The sequence below is a fragment of the Glycine soja genome, chromosome 18 (genome assembly GCF_004193775.1).
Source record: "Glycine soja cultivar W05 chromosome 18, ASM419377v2, whole genome shotgun sequence".
Lineage (NCBI taxonomy): Eukaryota > Viridiplantae > Streptophyta > Magnoliopsida > Fabales > Fabaceae > Glycine > Glycine soja.
The window spans coordinates 11,784,123-11,796,559 of NC_041019.1; the positions used below are offsets into that span (position 1 = coordinate 11,784,123).

General features: G+C 29.1%; 1 protein-coding gene across 5 annotated transcripts; it reads left to right on the plus strand.

Moving 5' to 3' along the window:
* Nucleotides 1–2,745: 2,745 nt before the first annotated feature.
* LOC114395393 (agamous-like MADS-box protein AGL1) lies at nt 2,746–11,945 on the plus strand. 5 transcript variants are annotated; one of them, XM_028357164.1, is made up of 9 exons: nt 2,746–2,841; nt 3,312–3,547; nt 7,897–7,978; nt 9,601–9,662; nt 9,743–9,842; nt 10,134–10,175; nt 10,967–11,008; nt 11,158–11,327; nt 11,643–11,945. In XM_028357164.1, the coding sequence occupies exons 2-9, from the start codon at nt 3,321–3,323 to the stop codon at nt 11,644–11,646; spliced, it is 729 nt and encodes a 242-aa protein (XP_028212965.1). In that variant the 5' UTR covers nt 2,746–2,841; nt 3,312–3,320; the 3' UTR covers nt 11,647–11,945. The 5 variants fall into 5 exon arrangements, with proteins under 5 accessions (XP_028212965.1, XP_028212964.1, XP_028212966.1 ...); XM_028357163.1 differs by lacking the exon at nt 2,746–2,841 and adding an exon at nt 2,877–3,048; XM_028357161.1 differs by lacking the exon at nt 2,746–2,841 and adding an exon at nt 3,083–3,120.
* Nucleotides 11,946–12,437: the final 492 nt, after the last annotated feature.

A 12,437-nucleotide genomic window follows, 5' to 3' on the forward strand; every position in this document is an offset into this window, starting at 1 on the left:
CAAGTTCGAAGACTTAACACAAAACCAAAACTTGGCACTAATATGTTGTATGCTTTCCTTCTCTTTTAGTGACATTTCTACATTTCTTTGTCTACACTTCTTTTTACACATATATTTTTTACTCATATTGGTTATTTATCCATGGTTGTTCTAAAGTAAGAATATTTTAATGAATAGTTATAAAATAGGTGTGAAAATGTGAAGAAAGAGAGATTGAAAGCTTCAATTTTTCATGGAGAAATTACGTCATACCACTCTAACGTTTTGTCCGAATTTACATGCCATCTAGATTGGGGTTGTAATATAGAATTGGAAACAGTGTTCCTTTGGGTCTTTGGATAGTTTTTTTTTTTTTTTTTCTAGCTTCAATTTTCTTCGTTAAATTCCGTAAAATTTTGAATCTACCGCATTATAATCATAGTCAATCTCATGGTTTCTACCCTTTAACATTCAAGATGACCTCTCTTTTTCTGTGTTACGGGTTTGATGGTGGGAATAATAATAATAAATGATTTTTAAAATAAATTTAAGGGTTATAAAAAGAAAAAAAAATGTAAAAAGTGATGTGTTTAAAAAAGAAAATAAAGACACAGAGAAGTGTAAAATAAATATATAATTCAAATGTGAAAAAAATCTTGCATGAGTTTTTTTTTTTGAAAGACATTAATTATCATTCTCTACCGTCAAATTTTGTATGCTACTTATTCGGTTGGCTTATAGTCAGGATTTGTTCCATAACATATTTCAGTTCATTTTTATTTTTTATTAATTAAAAAATTTATTTAATTATTTGATAAATAAGTTTTTTTTAATAATTTCTAATATTTTTTAAAATGTTATTTAAAGTAATATTTTTTAAAATATTAGCTTTTAACTTCTAACTTTTTATATTTTTATTTTATTTTCATTTTATGTTTGATATATTTATTTAATTTCTTAATTATCCTTTTTGAACGAATCATGATTTTATTTTATTTTTCTATTTTACACTTTTAAAATATTTTAACAGTTAGTTTTATCAAATATTTATAATTTAATAAATTAATTTTTCAACTTTGAGCTGTCCACTTTTAACTACAAATTAACTTTTTAACTTTTAATTAATTTTTGAACTAATTTTATCGTAGAGTCTCAATTCATACAGTCCAACAAATTATAACAACAAAAGTGTATTTTATGTTGTTTTCATTATTGGACACTGTTGTCGGAATAAATTTACTTCTACTGCTATGAGAGAAAAATAGTTTTGAAATTGTAGACAACAAATTTATTAACGAATAATGACCCTCAAATAAATTTTTCAGTAGACAAATAAATGTAGTACTAGTGAATTTATAGATTAATATCATATTTAATTAATACTTGAATATAAATGATGTTGATATAAAATATTGATTTTTTACACACTTTGTTCCTAATGATCGTTTCGCTTTATTTAAAAAATGAATGTAGTACTAGTGAATTTATTGATCAATTAATAAGATATTTAATATTTGAATATACATGATGTTGATGTTAAATAATGCCAATTACCTTTACACGCTTTTTTCCACAATCACTTCAAACTTAGAAAAATTACGGCAAGTGTTTTAGGACACTGTTTAAGAAATTAAATGTAAAAAAATGTAAAAAAAAATTAACTACATTCTTACCATGATTTCCAATAAAACATTTCTATTAATTGATCTATAAAATTAACCATTATTTCTAGTTGGGATATGGTGATGATCATGCATGTTGATGCTTGCTTCAACATTACATAAAAAAAAAATCTCATGTGTCATAGGCATGACTCTTACACTTTTATGTGTTCTACTTTCCTTTCCATCACAAGTTCCAAATGAATTTGAATTTAATCAACTTATGGTATTATCAACGGGGGTTTAAACCCCAAAAGAACAGTGAAACATTAATATTATATATTGTCAAAAATTCATTCTTAAGATTTTTTATTTTTTTATTTTTTTTGCATAACATGATTTCTAACCTACTATCATCAGGGGTCTTAAAGATCAGTTACCAGTGCCGATGGAGCTACTTGGCTCACATATCAGGTATTTACATAAAAGTCCTTACATGCACTGTCGCTGTAACACTTTGTTTATTTTAACTCTGCCATCAAAATCAAAATGCAGAAAAGGGAAAAGGAAGAAAAGATTCAAACTGGCTTTCCCATTCCCATAAAGACTAGCTAAGTATAAGGAGAAGAAGTGAAGATTATGATCAGACATCACGTAGGAACCCTTCTTAGTTAAAATTGTAATAACTCGAGAGAGGGTCAAGAGTCATTGGAAATTCTCAGGTTTCAATTTTCAACTATTCAAAATAATAATTTAAAGAGATGCAGGGGTCAGTTAAAGGAAAAAATCTTCTAGATATAAATATCTATATATAGATTATGTTTGGATAATTTTTTTTAATAGTAAGTTTTTATAGAAGACGAATATAAAAAAATAAAATTAAACTTCTAATTAAATTTAAATCAACTTACACATGCATACACTTGATTTTTATAAATCAATTTTAATTTATGAAAATAGTTTGATTCATTTAACTTTTTATTTACTTTTGCTATAAGTGTAAACAAGGCCATATTCGAAGTAAAAGGCTCAAAAATTCAAAATCCATGAAGCAAAATGGTTTCTTGTTTTCTTTTTTCATGCGTTAAAAATTTGAAAGCTTCGGAATTTTGCGTGCAAACTTTTATGTGCTTGTCCTTCTCATTGAAATTGAATCAAACCCCACACTAACAAATTAAAGTCACTTTCGAAAAGACCTTTGATTATCTCCCTCTCCTTTTCCCCATACATGAAGAAATGGATGGTTTATGGAGCATGAAAGGTGAACCTCTAGTCCCTCTCTCTCTCTCATGTTTTAATTCTCCAACACGAGAGGTTAAATTTTAGAGTGAGTTGGGTAATTGTTGGAGGGTCTATTTTTCAGTCCATAAATACCTGTCTGCTAGGCCAACCCACTTCCATATTTTGCATCCTTTGTACCTGAGTTCAAGGTTAACACCAAACAACACATATAGTGCAGATTCATAAGGTATAGACTTTGTTAATTTGCACCCTCTTACCCTAAATCTTGTGTCTATTGTATTTTATCTCTTTTCATATGGTTAGTGACCAGCTTATAGCATGCCAAAATACAGATCACACCAAACCATTAGGCACATACATAAGTATTCACATCTTTTGTTTTTGTTTTCTTTCCCTTTCTCTTGAGTTTATTTGGTTTGATTTGTTTTTTTTTTCCTTTTAATTATTGAATAAGGGCACTCACTAATTATTTGGTATAAATACTTATAGCTTTCAACCATGGAGGATCCAAATCAAGCTCAAGAAGGGTCTTCTCAGAAGAAAATGGGAAGAGGGAAGATTGAAATCAAACGGATCGAGAACACCACCAATAGGCAAGTCACCTTCTGCAAGCGCCGCAACGGTTTGCTGAAGAAAGCTTATGAATTATCAGTTCTGTGTGATGCGGAAGTTGCCCTTGTTGTCTTCTCAACCCGTGGCCGTTTGTATGAGTATGCCAACAACAGGTTTTACCAACACACAAACCCTTCTTTAAATTTTTCTAACCCCCAAATCTTGAAGGTTCTTGATAATTAGTTTCTCCTTGATTTTTTGTTTATAAATTATTGGCAAATGCTTGTTAATACTCTTAAAATGTGTCCAACTTGTTATAATAACTATATATTGTGTATTGGAAATCTTGGTTTAATTTCTAACGAGGTTAAGATATGACCAGGTCTGATTTTTCTGTTCAAGGTGACAATTTCATTTCTTTCCAAACTTTATAATTTTGTCCCTTTTGGTTGTTTATTATTATTGATTTTACTTTCCTTTATGACCTTTGTAGTATATATATATATATATCGTTTATCTCACACACCTTACTCAATTTTATTTTTGTTACCCAACTGTTTGTTTGAAAGGTTGGAGATCTGTGTGGTGAGAGATAGAAATAGGTGTCAAGGTGATACTAGGAGTAGCACTTAATAGATGAAGAAGAGGAACAGCTTTGAATAGGGTTACAAAGATTTGAAAGTCAGAGATCTTAGCTTGTTTGTGTATATTCTCCCATGCTCTTAAGCTTTTTACAGTCCTTTTCCTTTCTCTCTCTCTTTCCCTCAATATGTCAACCACAAAACCTACAAAAGTCTGCCACATAAAGCTGTCATGCACTCATTGATCATCTTCTCTTCTCTTCTCTTCCATGATCATCACTTTTTCTTGATACTCCTAATTAAATTGTCAGCTGATAAAAATTCCAAGTTATCTAGGGTTTCAGATTTTTCGTTAGATACACACCCAAATCTGTTTATGTCCAAGACTTTAGTGCAGTCAAATCGGGAATATATAAATATAATATATCTACCAATTTAGTAGCCCCAATTTGAAAAAGGAAATAATAAAAAAAATATCTTGAATTCATCACTTTACAAGGTAGTAATGAACATATCAAAATCCAAAATTAGGGTTTCTGGGGTCAAAGATTTCAGATTCCTCTTATAGTTGAAACAGGGTTTTCTCATCATTCTGTCGTAAATTAAATTGTTTGTAGATGTTCATGAAAGTCTAAAATTCGTTCCCCACTTTTCATAAATTTTGTCCTTACACTATAGTGAAGGAAAACATGCTGCAGTTAGGGTTTCCCAGCCCGTGTGGTATTATCAGTGTCAATAACTCTATGCTTCCACAAGAAATTTCTGGCAGAGGTGTTTTTGAAACATTCATGGAATTAGGTGCATGGTTACTTTTTCTATAAGAATATCTGCAGGAGTAAAGTTTTGGAGAGAGTAGGAAAGAGGAAGAAAATTTTTTTGTTTCTAATAAATATTTTTATTTAATAATTTTGAAATAAAAACAAAATGATAAATTAATATAAAATTAATTTCATAATCTTCTGTTTATTTTTATAAATATTATATAATTACTCTTAATTTTAATTTTTTTTTCCCGCTCTTTCTTTTTCCCTTCAAAGTCCCATCCCCAAACATGTATATTCTAGATGCCTTAGGTTAATTAACTTAAGCTAGACGAAAGCCTCTGTACGTGGATATTTGAACAGACTCAAGTCATATTTTATGAATAAATTATAAATGAAGATAATATTATTCTATTAGGTAAAACTACATGCTAATTTCTTTTTTATTTATTTTTTGTTGAAATATAATACAAGTCTATTTTCCTAACAAAGAAGGATTACAAAAATAAGATTCACTGGTCACGTGAAGTATTATTTCTTAGTTCTTCACTAAGGACAACAGAGCATAGTTAGTGGCATTTATTCTTCTGCAGGTCCTTCAGTTCATTTTTTTATATATAATTTTAAGTTAATTTTCTTTCCCATTTCTTTGAATTTCTTTTAAAAAAATAGTATCCAAAAGAAGTTATATATTATGGTGTTGTGATCTTATTCTCCCTGGATCGTTTGTTTTTTTACCCAGAGTTGCTAAAAGTAACAGCATGATATCAGATTCTATGAACGGCTAAAAGCAAAGCACCCCTCTCTCTTTCATCTTTTTTAATTTCTTTCATCTTTGAGGAAATAAAGCTTGTACACCCTTGACGTCAATTTTCTACCTACTCTCGTCAATTATGTGTTGGAAATTTCAATAAAAAAGGGAAAGTTACATTTACATTATGGCCAGATGATCATAGGTTAATTGGCTTCTTCGTACTCATTGCATTAACTATTTGTATTCGAAGTTTGAACTTTAAGTAATTCAGAGAGAAATTGAGAGAGAGATTTTATATACATTCTTTAGAATATTTTAAAGAATATGAGAGTTTGTATAAAACAAATTCAGCTTCTGCGGGTTTGTGTCCTTAGAAATATTAGTGACAAAGAAAGGTGTAAGAAGAGAGAAAAAAAACAGAGTACGGTCCAATGAGAAGTTCTGAGTTGATGACATTCATTTCTTTGGTTTCCAAAGTTCACTGACAAAGAAACTAGAACTACACGAGCAATTTGCAAAGGGTTTTAATTTTAAGGGAATCTAGGTGTAAGAAATAAAGATATAATAAGGGAATCTAGGTTATTACACCATGTGTAATGAGGCAGTGGTGACACGTTTTCTGAACTTAGGAAGTGTTATTATATTTGAGCCAATGACACTGTTGGATCATGTGCCAGCTTGGCAGGGACAGCCAACCAGGGCCTCGACAATATTAAGGTTGAGATATATCAGTTTTTTTTTTAATCAGCAAATATAATATCAGTAAGTTTTTGAGAGATAAATAATTATGTTACTCAAAATTATAACAATTATAATATATTTTAATTATATTATTGTGATAATGATGATGGATCGTTTGTGGCATATATGTAAGGTTTATTCTTGATCATCATATTAATTTTCATGTCAATTTCTTTATCTTGTTAATAATTATTTTAAGAGCAATAATTAAGAAATTAAAAGTAAAAAAAAATGTTGTTACAAAAGTATTGTAATATTTTTTTAGTATTTTTTTATTAATTTTTATAAATGCACACACCCTTGAATTATTGTCTTTAGCAAAATAATTTTTATTTTTATGGATTGTGAGTTTTATGGAGGATTTACATATGAAATTTTTTAGTGGAAGAAAGAACTGGATTGATACCGAAGTATATGATTTCTTGAGCGTTTAAATGGATTGATACCGAAGTATATGATTTCTTGAGCGTTTAAATGAAAACTTTTATTCATGTCACAAGAGTTAATTGCAAATGTGATAGAAGATATAAAAAAAAGGCATTTCCTGCCAACATAACTATTTCTAGCTCCACTCATACTTTGTACTTAAAATAAAAATTTTAAATCATCCCTATTTTTTAAATACTTGTTATATATACTACATCCACCTTTTTTTTTAATCTTAATTCTCTAATTCATAAGAGAAAAAAGATCTTGACTAATTTGGGATTTAATTAAAAGATAAATAAAATATAACAAAAGAATATTTTCACTAAAAATTAAACTCAGATATTATCTTAATAATTCAATTTTAACTTCAACATATTTGTGTCTAATCAATTGGTTTATATCCATTTTCGTTTTGAAACCTTACTTTTCATGGTTGCTTCTATTTATTAATTTCTTTGATTTTTACCACTGACAGGATGACCTCGTAAAGAAAAAAGTATTGTTTAGACTTTGAACTGCACCATATATATAATAGATCAACCACAATTAATGAACAATATATATATTGAGAAGGGAAATTATACAGGGACACCCATGCATAATGCTAATTGTTACCTATAGAGAAAGATAAAAGAAGAAAAAATTTATAACTCTTAAGAATATTTCCAAATGTATGTCGATCATCTTCCATGTGTTAATGATAGATTCAATTTACCAGATTACAGTTGGTAACTTAAGTTATGTTTTCATTACAGTCATTTTTCTGTTGGAAGGTGCATGCTTAACATACTTTTGAAGAAGGAATTCTTTTGTATTTTTTATTTATTATTTTGAAGGTACTTTTGAAAACGGGTTAATCCAAACATACACATTAATCATCATATGCAAGACATGTATAATTTAATTTGTGTGTTCAGGTGATCTTGATGCATTTTGTAATGATAAATAGTGTGCATGTGAAGGAGATAAAAGATGAGTTAGATAATTAAGAAAAAATGATAAAAAAAAGATTAAGGATTTAATTTTTTTTTCTAACAAAACTAACATTCTAATCAACTAAACATTTGTTGTATGTATCTGGGTTTCAAAAGTTTTAAACCTGCAATATTTCAATCTCAGTTTTGTTAGGGTTCTACACTTATATATGTCAGTAAACTTTGTACTTATCTCAATGTTTGTTCTTAGATTTCTGGCATGGATCCCACTAATCCCACACTAGCTTTTAAACAGTTTCCTGAATTGTTTGTACTTTGCAGTGTTAGGGCCACCATTGAAAGGTACAAGAAGGCAAATGCTGCTGCTTCAAACGCAGAATCCGTATCTGAAGCTAACACACAGGTAAATTTATTAAGACAATATCAAAGATAAACTGATTATTAATTATTAGCCAAGTACTTCATAGTGAAATCCCATGAACGTGATGAATCAATTAACTTATGAGGATTTTGCCACATGTTACTAATCCTACATCTAAATTTCAGGAACGATAACCAACTGCATTTATTCATCCCTAAAATAATGGAAAGAACAAACTCAATTTTTTTTTATATGCAAATTCTTTAGTATGAGTGTAAGAGGCACTGAATGTACATAAACGCTAAAAAGATTATGTAACAGCAAAATTTTTATACATTTTGAAGGATTTGTGCAGAATTAACAACAACAATAAACATTTGAACCTTAAGATAGTATATGGATTAAAATTCGATACGAAAAATTATACCGTCTTCAGTGATCTTACTAATTCAATCGAGACCAGATATTGAAATATATATACATCAAATTGGTTATTCTTAGTTGTAATCCATATCACATTCCATGTTTGCAGGTAGGGGTTTCCCTTGTACTTCAAGCAATAGTTTTTAATTTGTCTTATAATTTTTTCAACGTAAATTTAATCCTTTATAGTGCAAAATAATCATCAATGTTTAAGAATCAAATTTATGTGTAAACATGCATTTTTGAGGACCTAATTGGTGTTCTTTTAAATGTTAAGGGACCAAATAAATATAAAAGTTGTTTGAAGGATAAATTGACATTTGATCCTTGTATTTTTGAACAAATAACTCAAATGTTTATATTGACGAAAAATGACACTCAATGTATGACTCTTCCACTTAGTGAGAATAATTTGAGGAGCATAAATATACGTAGTCTTGCTCTAAAGTGTAAAAGATAAGATCTGGGTTGGATAAACTTTTTCACAAACACATATAGAATAAAAAAAAACAAAAAAAAAACCTTTTGATAAGTTAAAATGAATTTATTTACATAAACTAACTTGTAAAAACTCTTTTATATTTATTTGTTTAAAACATATTTTTTAACTTATGTATATGTTAATTTTAACTTTAAAAATAATATTTTATTTTTTATTTTTCTTGATCTAAATATACTTATGAAGAAGATTACTTAAAGGGACCTGAATATTAATATATATATATATATATATATATATATATATATATATATATATATATATATATATATATATATATTTTATCTCAATCGAATATTAAGTTAAAAGGTGGCCTTAGTGTTTAACAATAGTAAGAAAAGAAATACAGTGTTGTATTTATATTCAAAATATATAAATTAAATAATTGAATAGTGATTAATATACTGAAATTAAAATTAAATTATTTTAATAATATGAGTTTGATTTTTAGCAAAAATAATTATCAGTCAAACTTTATTTATTTTTGGATCGAATTTTGGATTAGTCCGAATTTTTTCTCTCTAATAAACCAGAGTATAAAGACAAAAAAAAATATATCTAACACACAATTATAATTACATGTTACCGCTCTAAATTATTAATTCATATAACATCATACCATAACATGCATGCATGCATCCTAATTTTTCATCTCGTGGAGACACGACTATAAAAAATTTAATACATTATATTTCTTCTCCACAATATTTGTCACACTAACACTATCTACCAATATGATCAGTTTTACCAGCAAGAGTCATCCAAATTGAGAAGACAAATTCGAGATATTCAGAATCTAAACAGGTCAGTTTCTGCATGTTATATGTTATTAACAGACTCTAATCTATCCTTTGAATAACTTGTCAATGAATTTCGCTTTGCAGGCACATCCTTGGTGAAGCACTTGGTTCTCTGAGTCTCAAGGAACTAAAGAACCTCGAGGGTAGATTGGAGAAAGGATTAAGCAGAGTTAGATCTAGAAAGGTACATACATGCTTGAAAATTATTTAGGCATCAATCAATTGGTATCTGACAGGCTAGAATATATAAAATAATTCGTGTGGGTAGTTATAAAATCATCATTTGAAGATTTCTAATACAAACCCAAACATGCATTAGCATAGCTGAGCAAAAGCTAGATACAAGAACTTTTTGTCTACGAGATTTTAAATTATATGGTTTGAGTACTTATTATGTATTTTGAAAATATACATTATGTTCCCTCCCGTTAGTATATCTTTATTCCTTTGGACTAACGCACTCAAAATTTTACAGCATGAAACATTGTTTGCTGATGTCGAGTTCATGCAAAAGCGGGTACTCATCAGCTCCTTTGGTGTTGTTAATTTCTGTTTTACTTGTTTGTTTTTAATATATCATAGCCAACATAGTAAGTTTCTCAAACAAATTAAGGAAGAAGATATATGCTATATATAAGTATATTCTGATTAGAACTTAGAGTCTCATATAAACTACTCAAATCTCTTATTAGGCTAATCCTAGTGGATTGGTCTAACTTTTAAGATATATATCTCATATAAGTTAAGAATATTGATTAAAAGACTCTTTGTGGACTTATAAACTTAGACAATTGTTTCATCTAAATTTGAGTTTGTGCTAGGCTGAATCTATTTCTAATAATTAAAGTCTATTCATTTAATCTCGATGATGGACTACTTGTGAATGTGCAGTCTTACAAAGTTTATACTAGCTCTTAAGATGTTTTATATTGACTAATAACATGATCAAAATACTCATTATAAGACTCAATCAATTTTCCTCTTAGGTTTGAGATCGAATTAGAACATATCTATTTTAGCAAAAGTTCTTTCTTTTGGTTTACATGTTTACTTAATGTGTATATTCTATATCAAACTTCTTTAGTTATATATACACTGTTTTCCCTTTTAATTGGAAGGCCTACTTCTAATTTGACTATGCCATCAAGGTTGAAATTTCATACTTTATGTACCCTATCAACAATATTACATAAAGGGGAAAAAAAAAAGGAATTGCCAAAGAAGCAATAATTTTTTTCTTAATTTTAGGCAAAGTATTTACATGGATAACCGAAATCTGACGTATGTAAGGCTGTTGATAATGTGCAGGAAATTGAGCTGCAAAACCACAATAATTATCTGCGAGCTAAGGTACGTCTCTCACATCCTCTCTTAACACACACACACATACACACTAAGAATTGATGTGAAATAATTCCGTGTGAAATCACGAAAATGTGGTGTATTATTAGTGAGATAAATCGATGGAATGGCAAATTTTAATTTGTTGAATGGTACAGATAGCTGAACATGAGAGAGCTCAACAACAGCAATCAAATATGATGTCAGGAACACTGTGCGAGTCCCTTCCTTCACAATCATACGACAGGAATTTTTTCCCTGTAAATCTCATAGCTTCTGATGATCAACAACAATATTCTAGTCAAGACCACACTGCTCTCCAACTTGTGTAAGCATTCATATTCATCATCTTATACTATTAATTAAGAATTAATCCTTATATTAGAACCTGTGGGTGGATGGCTTTTTCATTTTTTATGAGCCCATTGTATATATGGGTATTATTGAAGACAAAAACAAGAGGCTCAATGAGAGTGTACATTGTTTGTTCTCTTTTTTTTTTCTATTATAAAATGGTCAGTTTAAGTTTATTACTGGTTTATAATTTATACTACAGTTCATGGCTTTACTTATCAAAATTAATAAACATTTTGATATGCTTCTAACTTCCCATTTTTATTTTTATTTTTATATTTGAATGCAGCTGATGATATGCTGGAAATTAGAGCTACTGGAAGTTCTGCCACAGTCATTATATATATATATCGGTTGATGTAGCTCTAGCTATTTGAATAGTTACGTGTAGCACCTATATAGTGCAGAGCAAATAATGCCACACATGCATGCCTGCGTTTCCTGAATCAGTTTGTGCCTTTAGAATTGACGTTAATTTGCTAAAGGTCATTATTAGACTGCGAACTTATAAATGATCCATTTTGGACTCATATTTCATACGATATATATAATGTTAATGTATCTTTTAATAAGAGCTAGTTTCTAAACCTCACACCGTGTATTTGTATTTGTCTGCATGCATCTGTTATGGCCTACTGCTATAAAATGGTTGTTGAAGGATGAACTTGGTGTAGTAGTAAAATTGAAAGAGTAAAGTTTCTCACACAACCAATTTAAGGAGGAGAAAAGAGCAGAATAAGATGAGTAACTTGATGGAGAGAGATAGAGAAAACATTATGAAAAATGTTAGTGAGAATTTGTTGTAATTAAGTGTAGGATTACACTTATTGTTTAAATGTCACTTCCTACAAAGTTTGGTGCTACTTCTACAATTGGGTGGGGGTGTCTTCGGCGCAACACTTAAGTTGTAGGGATCATTTATTTCCGCAGCAATGCTTTTGGTTTGGGAGGGGCAAAACAAGGCTCTGAAGGGTGGTGTGAGTGTTGTTCTGTGGGTGCTGTGGTGCCATAGGAACAACATATTATTCAAACAAGAAATGCTGGATTTTGATAAGGTGACTGAGTTTATCAAATTCAAGGCTTG